The following is a 13,955-nucleotide window of genomic DNA, read 5'->3' on the forward strand; positions in this document are numbered from 1 at the left end:
CACAACTATCTCTATCCCTAAATGTATGAGCGTACTATTGGATATTCTAGCAAGGTGTTATATTCTATATTAGATTGCTATATTTTGAAATATAGCCGTACTATGTTGCTATATTATGAAACAGAGTGAGTCGTATATCATACCATTTGCCATGAATCTGCTTATGTAAATGTAATCGCGTATCTACTAAATTCAGTTATTTAACTTGTACAGAAAAAGAGAAACAAATCCAATACTTTCTCTTGTACATAATCGTGAACCCCTCGTTTTACAATGGAAAAATAATTGAATCGTACCGCAGCGATTTGTTTCATTCCATGTACTGTACTCCTTAACAACCAAGAAGAAGCGGAGGCACATAGCAAATATACAGAAGCACAGGAGATCGATCAAGATCAATGCCTCTGCATCTGGTCCTGCTGCTGTTGCTGCTGCTGCAAGCTGACGAGCTTGTGGTAGGCGCCGTTCCTGTTCTCGATGAGCTGGTGGTGAGCACCCTGCTCGATGATCTTGCCGTCCTGCAGCACCGAGATGACGTCGGCGTTCTTGATCGTCGACAGCCGGTGCGCCACCATCACGGTGGTCCGGTTCCTCATCACCCGGTCCAGCGCCTGCTGCACGACGCGCTCCGACTCCACGTCCAGCGCGCTCGTCGCCTCGTCCAGGAGCAGGATGGCCGGGTCCTTCACGATGGCGCGCGCGATGGCGATCCGCTGCCGCTGCCCGCCGGAGAGCTGCACGCCGCGCTCCCCGACTCTCGTCCGGTAGCCCTCCGGCAGCGCGCTGATGAAGGAGTGCGCGTTCGCCAGCTTCGCCGCGTCGACCACCTCCGCCTCCGTCGAGCCGTCTTTCCCGTAGAGGATGTTGTCGTAGATGGTCGTCGCGAACAGCGCCGGCTCTTGCTGCACCAGGCCGATGTGCTTCCTCAGCGACTTGAGCTTCACCTTCCTGATGTCCTTCCCTGCAAAGAATCGCATCAAAGCCATACGAGTTCAGAATTCGGATTCCGTTCGGGAGATATGCAGAGCAATTCATTTTGGAAGCTGTGAGATCGATACGTACCGTCGATCAAGACTTTCCCGGCGATGGGGTCGTAGAAGCGGAGGATGAGCGAGAGCACGGTGCTCTTGCCGGAGCCGCTCATGCCGACGAGCGCCATGCTCTTGCCGGCCTTCATGAGGAGGTCGAGGCCCTTGAACACCACCACCTCGGGCCGCGCCGGGTACCGGAACTCGACGCCCCTCAGCTCGATCACGCCCTCGACTCTCTTGACGTCGTTGCCGGCGTCGATCAGGACGTCGGTCTTCCTGTCCAGGATCTCGAACACCGACGACACCATCTGGTTCCCCTTGATGATGTCCGGCGCCATCGCCAGCGTCTCCCCCATGGCCAACGCCGTCACGATCAGCACCATGAATGACTTCATCACCGACTTGAAGCTGGCCATCTCCTTGCTCATCAGCTCCGAACCATACCTGAATCCCGATCAAAGCTTTCAAATCTTACTACTGATACAAATTTGGACTGAATTATTCACCGTGTTCCAAACTTCGTGTAGCACTAACCATAAAGCCAACGCGTAGGAAGAGAAGAGGAAGAACTGGGAAACTCCGTAGAAGAGCCCGGCGCCCTGGCCTCGCCGGAATGACTGCTTCGCTGGCTCCTTCAGCTCGTCGGCGTAGAGCTTTATCACCTTCTCCTCAGCGCAGAAGGCCGCCACCGTTCGGATGTTGCTCACTGCCTCCGCGGCCAGCATGTTGGCTTTCAGATACGACTTGCCAAGGTTGCCCCCGTAGCCTTTCATGAACATTTTCTGTCGCATCACAACACACAGATTGTGAATTTGATCGAGAATCAGCCAGGATCATCTGACGAGATTCTGTGCTTACCTCGCTGATGTGGCCGCTGACCATGAGGGGGTATGTGGCGAGAACGACGAGAGTGATCCGCCAGTTGATGATGAAGGCGATGATGAGCGACGTCACGATCATGCCGATGTTCTGCAGCAGGATGGTGGAGCGGTCGACGACGATGGTGCGCACGAGCGTGGCGTCCGTCTCGAGCCGCGACGACAGCATCGAGCTCGTGTGGCTGGTGTCGTCGAACCACCCGATCTCGTTCCGGAGGATGGCCGCGAACATCCTCTCCCGGACGCGCAGCGTGAGCCGCTCCCCCATGATGCCGAAGCTGAGGTGCTCGATCGCGTGGAACACCACGGTGAGCACGGCCCCGCAGCAGAAGAGCACCGCGATCTTGCGCACCTCCCGCTTCGTGGTCTCCCACCCCATGTAGTAGGACACGAGCGCCTGCGTGACGCCGAGCGCGAACAGCGGCATCTGCGAGCCGGCGACGAAGGCGCTGACGGTGCCCGACACGCCGAAGAACCAGTCCGGCCGTATCATGGAGTAGAGCTTCTTCATCGACACCGGCTTGCTCTTGTGCCCTCCTTCGTCGTGCGCCTCCACGGTGCCGTACCGGCTAACCGAGTCCTTCTCTGAGCGGAAGCTCCCACCCATGCTCGTCCTCGATAGCTCCCTCGAATACTTGGAGCTAGCAACACGCAAAAGCCATGGTCGTTAGCTCGCGGTGGCTGCTCGGAACTTGACACGACGTCGTCACGTTCACGTTCACGTACACATACCTTAGTGGTCGGCTGAGGCTGGCGCTGTCGGAGAAAGATTGCTTGTTCTGGAGCTGAGCTGCTTCCTGCAGCTGGATCAGCGAGGCGTAGGCGCTGCGAGGGTTCGCCATCAGCTGCTCGTGCGTGCCGGTCTCGACGATCCTGCCGCTGTCCACGACGGCGATCGTGTCGGCGTTCCGGATGGTGGACAGCCGGTGCGCGATCACCACGGTGGTGCGGCCGACCATGACGCGGTCCAGCGCCTCCTGCACGCTCTTCTCGGACTCGGCGTCGAGCGCGCTCGTCGCCTCGTCGAGGAGCAGTATCGACGGGTTCTTCAGTATCGCCCTCGAGATCGCGATCCGCTGCTTCTGCCCGCCGGAGAGCTGTATCCCGCGCTCGCCGACCTGCGTCTCGTACCGGTCGGGGAGGTGGTTGATGAAGGTGATCGCCTCCGACAGCTTCGCCGCGTGGTTGATCTCATCCATGCTGGCGTCCCCCTTGCCGTAGAGTATGTTCTCCCGGATGCTCGTGGCGAACAGCGCGGGTTCCTGGTTGACGAGGCCAATCTGCTGGCGCAGCCACTTCACGTCGAGGTCCTTGATGTCGTGGCCGTCGAGCAGTACCGCGCCCGTGAGAGGCTCGTAGAACCGCTCGATGAGCGAGACCACGGTGCTCTTGCCGGAGCCACTCCCGCCGACGAGCGCGACGATCTTGCCCGCCGGGAAGTCCAGGCTGAACCTGTCGAGGATGACGACGTCCGGCCGTGACGGGTACGCGAACCGCACGTCGCGGAACTGGATGTGGCCGTCGACCGACGGCAGCGTGCGGCCGGCCTTGGAGCTCGCCTTGTTGACGGTGTTCCTCTCGATCATCTGGAAGATCGGGTACGCCGCTGTCCTCGCCCGGAGGAACGTCGATATGTTGGGCGCCGCCTGCCCGAGCGACCTGCACGACACATATTGCGACCAAATTATGCACGGGCGCCATGGGCGTGTGCATTCGCTGACACAAACACGCCAGGGTTGCAGACTCACAGGCCGGCGATGACGACGTTGAGCATGGTGGTGAAGGACTCGCCGCCGTTGGAGATGTTCTTGTGGACGACAACGCTGGTGAACCAGATGAGCAGCGCCCAGGAGAGGAAGAGCACGGAGTGCATGGAGCCGAGGCCGAGACCCTTGGCGAGGCCGCCCCTCTTGCCGTACTTGTACGTCCTCAGCAGCGCCTCCCGGTACGTCCTCACTGCCTTCTCCTCGCCGACGAACGCCTGCACCGTCCGCACGTTGCCGATCACCTGCACACCACACCTACGGCGGCGTCATCAGTACGTGTACGTACGTCCTCGTGCTGGGAGAAGTCCATTGAGAGGGGCACGATCGATGGACGGACCTCCTCGGCGATCTCGCCGGCCTTGACGTAGGACTTGCGGACGCGCGCCATGAGGCCGATGGTGACGTAGGCGTAGATGCCGCCGGCGATGGCGATGAGCGGGACGATGGCGAGGGTGACGAGGCTGATCTGCCACACCTGCGAGAAGCCGATGGCGAAGCCGGCCAGGAACCGGCTGATGTAGTGCATGAAATTGCCCACCTGCACAAGAACAACGCAGCTCGTCAGCGCCAAGCACACACGTGACACGTGACAGCGCACTGGATCGCTCGTCCCCCTTCGGCCCTTCAAGTTCCAAGTTCCAACGCAGCTCTGCGATTTGGAATTCTGGAATTGGGCTTACTGGGCTTAAGAAAAAGGGCCTATATTGGGCCTCGAGGTATGTACGGACGATACAGGCAAGAGTAGTCCCGCAACCTTTTCAGAGAGCTGGGCCGTCCAAACCAGGAGTGAGCTAAGCGACACCTTTTAAATGGTTAGACTACGGAGAACCGAGCGTTCCTCGGTTGGCTAGCGTCGCCAGGTGAGCGAGCAGCCCGCGCGGATTCGATCCCTAGGATCGCAACTCGCGTGTCTCACCAGGGGTTTTTCCCGTTTCGCCGGACTGACTTCGGTTGGTCCCGGCTAGGGTACACACACGCGTGTTCAGTGGGACTGCACGTTTTCTCCTAGTGACTACGATAAAAAAAATAATAATTATGGTTAGGATGCAACACACTTGAACAATACGGTATTTTTTAAGTATTTATTTTTTTAAAAAAGATAGTCAATAAAACTTTAAGTAATATAAATATAAATAGTGTCCATTGGCAAGTACTCCCTCCATTTCTAAATATTTGACGCTGTTGACTTTTTTAAATATGTTTGATCGTTCGTCTTATTCAAAAAATTTAAGTAATTATTAATTATTTTCCTATCATTTAATTCATTGTTAAATATAGTTATATGTATACATATAGTTTTACATATTTTACAAAAGTTTTTGAATAAGACGAATGGTCAAACATGTGCTAAAAAATCAACGGTGACAAATATTTAGAAACGGAGGGAGTAATTTCTTTGTCCAAAATATAGAAAAGCTTTTGAAGTATAATGTTGGAGAACATGTAAAAGCTAATATCCCTTGTCTTTAAGACGGAGGGTTCTGGGAACGGAAGGAATAATAATTTTTCCAGTGGCAGCAACCATCCTCCATCTCTCCGTGTGGGGCAACCGTACATCGTGCAAATGTTCCAATAGTATTACAATTGTACAAAGAACAAGCAAGATGCTTATTGCGCAAATACCCCACCTGCATTACTGTAGACCAAACTAGAATTCACATGTTGAGACCCCAGAAAATGGTTCGCAGTTCAGTTGGCAGTTGGGACGAAAAGAACCATGCTTGCAAAGATGGAAACAACTTGTTCCTCTCCACTGGTTCATTTCAGAGAAGTCGAGATCTACGACAGTAGCTTAGCCTTTCCAATCAAACGATGTACTCCTCCTTCAATGATAGCTTAAGAAGGGCGTTTTCAGCATTCTTGTTTAGTGAATCGTAACAATCATTTTCACCTATTGCTCAGGAAATTAAGAGGTTGGTACTGATTAGCAGCGAACAGTACGCCAGTGAGGATCTGGATGAATTGGAACTGGTTAAGTGTGCCGTCTACAAGGCCTTTGTGTACTCATTTTCATTTAGAGTATATGATTTAATTAGCTCAGACGATACCAGTTACGGTGATGACTTAGAATTCAAACAAACACTAGGTGTAGCATTTGTGAGAGTCTAATGTTTACGAATTAGCTGGCTCCATTAGCTGGAGTGATCGCAAAAAGTTAGTGTTACTGATAGACAAGTCAGGCAACATAGTATCAGATCCCTTAAATAACCACTTGGATGCCATATGCAGGTTATGCTCTATCGAAAAAGACGGTGGCTCAAGACAATCATTTATTGCGTGTTTTATGCCAATCCTGTGAGATTATTATCACCAAAACTCATTTATTTTTTCACCGATACTTCAGGGACAGCTACTAGAATATGCGACAGCTACTTCAGGGGAAAAATACTCCCCAAGTGCTAGTACTGTTAGTATATGTGAATTAGTAGTAGTTACAAACAGCACTTTAAATGTAGGATGAGGCACAGTATAGATAGTACTACTGTTTTCTTTAAATTTCATCTTGTTTTCGACAGGAACATTTGAACCAACATCGTTTACAACTGGCACAAAAATGAACCAGAGTACACATAAAGCTGCTACAGTTGGGTGGATATCAGGATATGCAATTCATTTCATGGGAATTTAAGAGGACTTTTATGGGAAATGAACTACTTCATGTGACAGTCCTATAAAAATTGCCCAACATTTTTACAGGATTTTAATAGGAATTGGTTCGATTCTCATTAAAATGGAGAATCCTCCATTCGATAACAGGCCTAAGATAATTTATAATATTCATCATTTTCGTTTTTTTCTCTCCTTAGATCATAACACGAGAAGATCAATGTACATAACCACATGCCATGCATGCTTACCGGCCATTAGTTCTGGTAGATATTCAGTACCATTATGAATTTATGATTGGCTTGAGAAAGAAAATCACACCAAGGTCTTTCAAAAAACAAAATCATCGACGAAGCTGCCCCCTTTGTGCTGAAGACCCGGAGACACGCCATCATCTTTCCATCAGTTGTAGCTACACAAGACAGGTCTGGAAGAGGACCCAGCCGTGCCTGTATATCTCCTGCTGCCAGATGCCATGGAGGAGCTAACCGAAAAGATAAATCCGAGCGGTCCCAAAAATAATAATTTTATTTGAAGCTAGAGTTTTATGTTGGTCAATTTAACGATATTGAAATGATAAGAAATTAGCTAATCTAGGAAGATTATCTTTATGTCTACTAGTTGGCTTTACTTTTTATATAGAGAAGAGTATTTTTTACGCAGCCTTTACATCCAATTGAAACTTAGCCATCAAATAACCGATCTGAAATTTGGTTCTATGAAGATTTAAACTCAGGACCACAAACAAGAAACTTAGCCCTTAAATAAACCAATATGAAATTCACTCTTACGAAGATTTGAACTCATGACCTTAGGTGCTACTTAGGTCACTACAATCACTAGGCTACATGCCCTTTCACACTAGTTGGTTTTATACTTGATATTTAATACTATCACATGAGCAGTGGGATGCTATGTGCATGTTGGAGATGTAAACCATTTTTATTATTAAGGAAAAAAATCACTCGGTGTGTTTGGAAGGAGAGGAATGCACGAGCATGCTATGGCATCATGGCAGAGTGGTGGGCATGCATGGCGAGCGGCTGAATTTGGAGGTGTCGTCATCAAATAGATTCAAAGATCATGGGTAGCGAGGTGGTAGGTTATGGGGCATGAGCTGCCCAGCTTTATAGCAGAATTTTGATCGGCTTGTCCTGGTTGGATCGCTTAGAAATCTAACTACCAACAATCACATTTGTTGTAAAATATTCTAATTTCTCTTTTTTCTTAATAAAATTTGTTGAAGAAAATGTATCACATACGTGGATCATTTGACTACATACATCCCGCCTTACTAGAAACAGTCACGTCCTACAAATCTCCTATATATAAATTGCTTAGACGTCTATTTCTTCCATCTCATAAAAAATCAATCTAGTACCGAATGTGACGTATTCTAATACGACGGATTTGGATCGAATCTAAACATATATATATATATATATATATATATATATATATATATATATATATATATATATATATATATATATATATATATATATATATATATATATATATATATATATATATATATATATATATATATAATACTAAGAAGTGTCATATCTGATACTAGATTAGGATTTTATATGATAGAAGGAGACATATTTAGATTTGTCAAACTAGAATGTATCATATTTGCTACTCCCTCCGTCCCATAATATAAGGGATTTTGAGTTTTTGTTTACTGTTTGACCACTCGTCTTATTCAAAAAAGTTTGGAATTATTATTTTATTTTTTTTGACTTACTTTATTATCTAAAGTACTTTAAGCACAACTTTTCATTTTTTATATTTGCACAAATTTTTTTTAATAAGACGAGTGGTCAAACAGTGCAAGCAAAAACTTAAAATCCCTTATATTATGGGACGGAGGGAGTAGGTTGTTTTTTTTATATGGAATGGAAGAAGTAATATGGCAAATTACTGCAGACACTACACGTACCAAATTACCAATCACTCCGCGTCTCCGCCACTCCGGAGTCCTGGCTTCTGAACGGCAGAGTTGGCAAAGGCAGAGGATCACTCTCCCCTGCACTGAACTCAAATGGAGAAAACGTAAAAGACTGGACAAATGTACGGGATCCCATTGGGTGGATTCGAGTGGTTGTTGGATTGATGTGCATCCCAATTGATAGAGATGAATTCAACGGAGTTAACTCGAATCAATCAGCGAGTACTCATATCTACTCCTAGTACTGTTTCGCAGTTACTACAGAGTTGAGTGGATGAGCGCATCCAGGCCAGATCGAGAGGCGAAGACTGTGAACGATCTACTACTGCCCGCAACGCCTTCAATGCCCCTCACCAACCCTAATAACTTCCCGGCGCCGCCCCGCCCTATCTACTCACCCGACCGTCCTACGTGTGCTTCCCTGTCTACCGGCCGTCGTTAATCCTCTCCTCTCCGATCGCTTCTCAGTTTGGGATTTTCTTTTTCCCCTTTCGCTTCACGTGAACGGCCGGCACGGCGTCGCGTGCGTACGCGATGCCGCGGCGAGAAAAAAAGCAACGCGCGCGGGTTGCATGTTTGTTACACGCGCGTGGCGTGTGCATGGTGATGTTATGTTACGCGGGGGTGAGTAGAAGTGTGTGTACCTTCTCGGAGATGGCGTCCTGGACGACGAGGATGTCGCTGGTGATGGCGTTGATGACCTCGCCGGTGGAGGCCTCGGTGTCGAAGACGGCAATGTCCTGGTCCAGCATCGACCGGAGGTACGCCTGGCGCATCTTCGCCGCCTGCCGCTCCCCCGTGTGCATCCAGCACGCCACCTCTGCACGCACACGAGAGCCACCAATCAACCAACCACCGCGCGCATTGCATCGCTCGCGTCTCGAAATCTACGCATGCATCAGGGCTCACCGGTCCACGACGAGAAGAGTATGACGATGCCGAGGTACACGAAGTCCAGCGAGTACTGCATGCACGGGGAGACAAGGTGAGCAAGCAAACAGAGTGTGACATGCACGGTGCAGTGCATGCTCAATGGGTGGATCGGGATGTGTTACTAGCTAGTGTACCTTGGCGACGCGGCCGGAGACGGTGGTGGGGAAGAGGTAGGCGAGGCCGATGATGTTGATGAGCTTGCCGAAGAAGATGAAGAAGACGGGGACGGAGGCGCCGTGCGCGCACGCGCCCAGCGACCCCACCGCCATCAGCATGTAGTCCCACCGGTCGGCGAACGAGAACAGCTTCAGGAACGGCACCTTCTCCACCTTCGCCGCCGCCTCCTTCTCTCCCTGCTCCGCCTTCTTCTCGCCGCCGCCGCTCTGCCGATGCTCCTGCACGCCATGCACCGGCGAGCTCATCTTCTCCGACTCGCTCCCAACAAGATCGCGTGTGCGGGTGAGCCAAGACGCTGTGTGGCGCCTGCGTGGGGGGAGGTGGTGGCCGGCCGCGCGCGAGCTGAGGCTTTAAAGACTAGGAGTACACAGTCGTACAGCTCCTCCAGTTCACTTCACTCGCTGTCGTCGCTGGAATGGTGGCGGCCGTAATTTAGCCCGCGTTTTAGCCGTGGCAGCAGCGAGCAGCCGGCCGCGTCGCGTGGTGGTAGTGGTAGAGAAAGCAAACTGAGACTCATCGACGGGTGGGGTTGGTTGGAGTAGATGGTTAATGTGGTGCGCGAGGTTTGACTCGCCTTGTGCTGGCTACTGGCTAGCTCAGGCCCTCGCAGTAATGGGTGCTGAGCAAGTTAGTGCTGCAGTAAAGAGCGTTTGTCCAAATGCTGTTGTTGGATTTGACTCGAAAAATCAATGCTTTGGCAAATCCCCAAAAATTAACTGCCGTGAGTTTACCTGTGGGATCCTAGTACTGAATGAATGGCTGAACAGTTAATATTAGCGGAATTGTTAAATCACATTCGACTTGATTCTTAGGAGTTCATTTTTTTTTCAGATTACTGATCTTAGTATTTGCTTTACAATTCGTGCTCTATGATCCCGACAAACGACATTAGAGTTACGATCTAGGGTGCGGGGAGGAGATTACTATGCTTACAGATCTGGCCAGGAGATACGGTGGCTTGACAGTGGATGGTGGAGATGGACAAAAGACGAGGCACTAGAGCCATAGGGAAGAAGGAGGGCGGTGGGCTAGCGTTGACGGTAAGGGGCAAGCGAGCTTGTGGTTAATTACGGGTACGAACAACTGCATATGGCTGGGTGGTTTGTGGCACGGGGTGGCGCCTGACAGGGGCGGTGTAGGCGGCGCTCCTTTGGTGAATAAGGACGGCCGGATGCAGGCGGCGAGAGGTGACATCGGCGCTAGCAACACGTGAGGAGAGGGGAGTGACTGGCGCCGGCAACACGAGAGGAGAGGAGAGGTGACACCGGCGCTAGCAGAAAGGGGAAGTGCGGCAGCGGCGGCGGCCCTAGCAGCGGCGCACTCGGAAGTGCGGATACAACAGAAAGGGGATCGAGGGTAGCAGAGAGAGATGTGGTGTGGATGCGGTGAGGAGTTTAGGGTTTTCTCTCCTCAGCCGCCGGAGGAGTTGGGCTTGGGCCTTGGCTGTTGTCTGTTGGGCTGGGTCTTTACTCTAGTCTCTAGGAGTCCTAGCTCGTTAAGGCTCGCGAGCTAGCTAGCTCGTTATCTCTAACGAGCTTAAAAGCCAGCTCGGCTTGTTACGAAATTTAAATGAGCCGAGTCGAGCGAGCTAACGAGCCACGAGTTTTATGTCCACCTCTAATTGTTAGTACCTCTTTGATTTGGTCAAGAGTAGCGGTGTAGTCGAAAGCAAAATTGGCTTGACACACAAATCTGCGGCTATGCAGTTGTTCGTACCCGTATACCGTACTGTTATAGGTCACTTCTATTGAAAAAAAACAAATTGTTAGAGTCAGAGATCACGGCCCTTTATTCCCCACTTTCAACATGTCTCTCCGACGCAACACACCAAATTAAGCTCGTGTATGATTTTACCCTGTAGTAAGATGACCAAAAGGACTGAAGAGGTATCTAGGCGAGATATAATGGTACATGTCAACGGTTTAGGTCACGACTACGGTATTTGCATGGTATAGGGATCGTCGGTACCAGGGAATATGCGAGATTGAGGTAAAAGAGACAAAGACAAAGATTTTATACAGGTTCGAGCCCCTTATCGGACATGTAATAGTCCTAATCCTGTTGGCCGAATTCGGTGTTGCTCCTGTTGGACAAGTACAATATTTAGGATAACTTATCTAGCTGTCGTCGATTTGGTGGCATAGATAACCAACACGTAGTCAACGACATGGTAGTCTTCCTCCTCGAGTACGAACTCATCGAGATCAGAAATGGCGCTAAATCCCTCTTGTCGGCCTCGGCATGCACCATACAGGGTCTGTCTACTTGTCTAGGCTTATCCCTGATGTTAATGTCTGGCGGCGTGTGTTGGCTTGTGTATTGTGTGTCAATCTGTTGTTGTGTCTTGTTGGTCTCTCCCCCCTCCTCCTAGGGGGTTTTGTATTTATACCAATAGATATCCTCTTATTCAATTAAAACTAGAGAGACCAATATGGATACAATCCGAGTAGTACTTGTTGTTTCCATATAGAACTCTACTTATCATTCCTTATCCGGAACTCTTTCTATATACGAGGTATGATTCCGTATAAGACTTAATATATGGTGGGGCCTGTCGTGCTTAGTCAACTACTATTAGATATGTGGTATCCATAACCATGATAATACTACTTGGTTAATCCAGGGTGGGATCAGTTTTTGGATCACAAAGCCATAAATAATCTAACATCAGTACGTGGGACATTCTTGCAAACTGAAATGGCTGGTTGCAGAGTTGCAGTTCGCAAACTTCAACCTTATCAGGCGGGCTAAAACTAAACTGAATACGTACTTACCCTACTCAACAGTCTATCGTATACACACATGTGAAATGCCTCACATGCCATGGTCTGTCTACAAGCAGAAGCAGGGCAACGCCAAGGAGGCTTTTATTTTCACTTGATCTGACACCGGAGCAGATTCGTCTTGTACTTAATGATATGTACCGATGCGAGGCCTTAAATGGCCACAAGGGAAAAAGGGGGTGATTTAAATGTGGAAGGAAAATGCAGTTGAGGACGGGATAGATGGGAGGAGGATCATGGCCTGATGCGATCAGATAATTGCCGAGGTGGACACTTGTGCCGCGCGCAGCAAAAGAATGCCAAGATGCTGGGACTTGCTGAGAGCAGCAAGAATACCAACATGCTGATGACTGATGAGAAATTGAGAATGCTTTGGTTGCTTTGCTTTTCCCATCGCTGTGGCGACGGACACGCAATTAATGGTGAATTGACGACAATAATGTGTCGTTTTTGCCCTTGATTTTTTTTTGCCTTCCGTTTTTTATTTTGTTTAGTTCGCATCAAAATTGGAAGTTTGATTGAAATGATGTGACGTAAAAATTGAAAGTTTGTACGTATAAAAATGTTTTGATATGATAGAAAAGTTGAAAGTTTGAAGATAAATACGGCGCTCGTCTCCAATATAGCCTGACGGTGACGCGCGTAGTGTGCCAATTCAGGATGCGCAACTACCGTTGGGATTGGTGGTTGCAGAAAGGCATACTAGTACTTGCTTCTCACCGAAGTACACTGGCCGTCTGCATTGCAAGTTTGCAACTTCGCAAGACAGGCACAGCGCCGGAAACTGTAGGCATATTAAGAGAAAAGAATATGTGTACGGCCATGTTTCCACGTCAAAATAAATAAGAATACAGCTTGATGCTCGTCAACTTTAAGTATATAGCTGAGTAAATGTGCATCAGCCAATTGCATCCTGCAGACCAGATACAGATTCTTCTGCTGAAGAGAGGAAAGGCCAGGGAAGGAAGAGAGCGAGAAGGTGATGATTCTTTTTGAATAGAACGATGGATTTCTGTGCCAAAAGCATACTGGAAGTTGGAAGCAGCATTTGCTACTAAGGCCCAGGATCAGTATGAAGCCCAGCCCATGTAATGACATGGCAGCCAGTAAAAGGCCGGCTCCTCGGTGTTTTGTTTAGGAATAAGTCCATTTAACCTCCCTCATCTTGTGCTTGTCTGAATAACATCCTCCAACCGGAAAACCGGATATATTACCTTCCCCAAGTGTTAAAACCAGTACAAAACAACTCCCTCGGTGGTTTTTGACAGTGGTTTTGCTGATGTGGCAGCCTAGTCATCGAAAAAAAATTAAAATATTACGTGAGGGCCCACATATAAGTGTCATTTCTATTCTTCCTCCTTCACTCTCGTCTCTCCTCTCCCTTCTCTCTCCGTGGATAGAGCACGGCCAGGGGAGGTGCCGGAGCGCGCGAGAGGATGGGGACCGCCGGAGGATGCGGGCGCATGCCGCGAGGGAGGGCTCGCCGGCCGTGGCGCCCGCGGGGAGGGTTCGCTTGCCACGGCAAGCGCGGGGGGCACGGTTCGCCGGGATGGGTCGTCGAATCGCCGCCACTGCCGTCGCCGCCGACGAGCTGGCTCCTCTCGTCGCCGTCGGTCCAAAGGGAAGAGACGGAGACCTTGCTCCCCTTGTCAAAATCGGCGGAGCTCAACCTGGGCATTGCCATTGCCGTCTTTGGCTCCACCTCCCGGATCGGCAAGACAACACAGCGGCTGCGCAAATCCGGCAGCTCAACGGCGGTCTTCGCCGCGAGAGGCCGTGGTAGTGGCCAGCGGGGCGACGAGAGGATCTAGTATGCACCGGTG

At 49.7% G+C, this 13,955-nt stretch overlaps 1 protein-coding gene across 1 annotated transcript; it reads right to left on the reverse strand.

Annotated features, from left to right (window-relative positions):
• Positions 1–118: 118 nt before the first annotated feature.
• LOC127762706 (ABC transporter B family member 2-like) lies at positions 119–9,845 on the reverse strand. Its single transcript, XM_052287180.1, has 10 exons — positions 9,307–9,845; positions 9,149–9,203; positions 8,884–9,059; positions 4,013–4,213; positions 3,658–3,917; positions 2,642–3,568; positions 1,890–2,550; positions 1,566–1,813; positions 1,063–1,475; positions 119–961 (listed from the first exon to the last, which is right to left on the reverse strand). Exons 1-10 carry the CDS (start codon positions 9,592–9,594, stop codon positions 396–398), a joined length of 3,795 nt encoding a protein of 1,264 aa, XP_052143140.1. The 5' UTR covers positions 9,595–9,845; the 3' UTR covers positions 119–395.
• Between the last annotated feature and the right edge of the window lie 4,110 nt (positions 9,846–13,955).

The sequence above is a fragment of the Oryza glaberrima genome, chromosome 2 (genome assembly GCF_000147395.1).
Source record: "Oryza glaberrima chromosome 2, OglaRS2, whole genome shotgun sequence".
In the NCBI taxonomy this organism is placed as follows: Eukaryota; Viridiplantae; Streptophyta; class Magnoliopsida; order Poales; family Poaceae; genus Oryza; species Oryza glaberrima.

What these genes read in the sequence shown, in the direction of transcription:
- LOC127762706 (XM_052287180.1), bottom strand. Translation starts at nt 9,594, where the DNA reads ATGAGCTCGCCGGTGCATGGCGTGCAGGAGCATCGGCAGAGCGGCGGC. An exon ending in TCTCCGGCCGCGTCGCCAAG is followed by an intron (nt 9,204 to 9,306) that starts GTACACTAGCTA and finishes CCGTGCATGCAG; the next exon opens with TACTCGCTGGACTTCGTGTA. An exon ending in CCGGCGAGATCGCCGAGGAG is followed by an intron (nt 3,918 to 4,012) that starts GTCCGTCCATCG and finishes TGTGGTGTGCAG; the next exon opens with GTGATCGGCAACGTGCGGAC.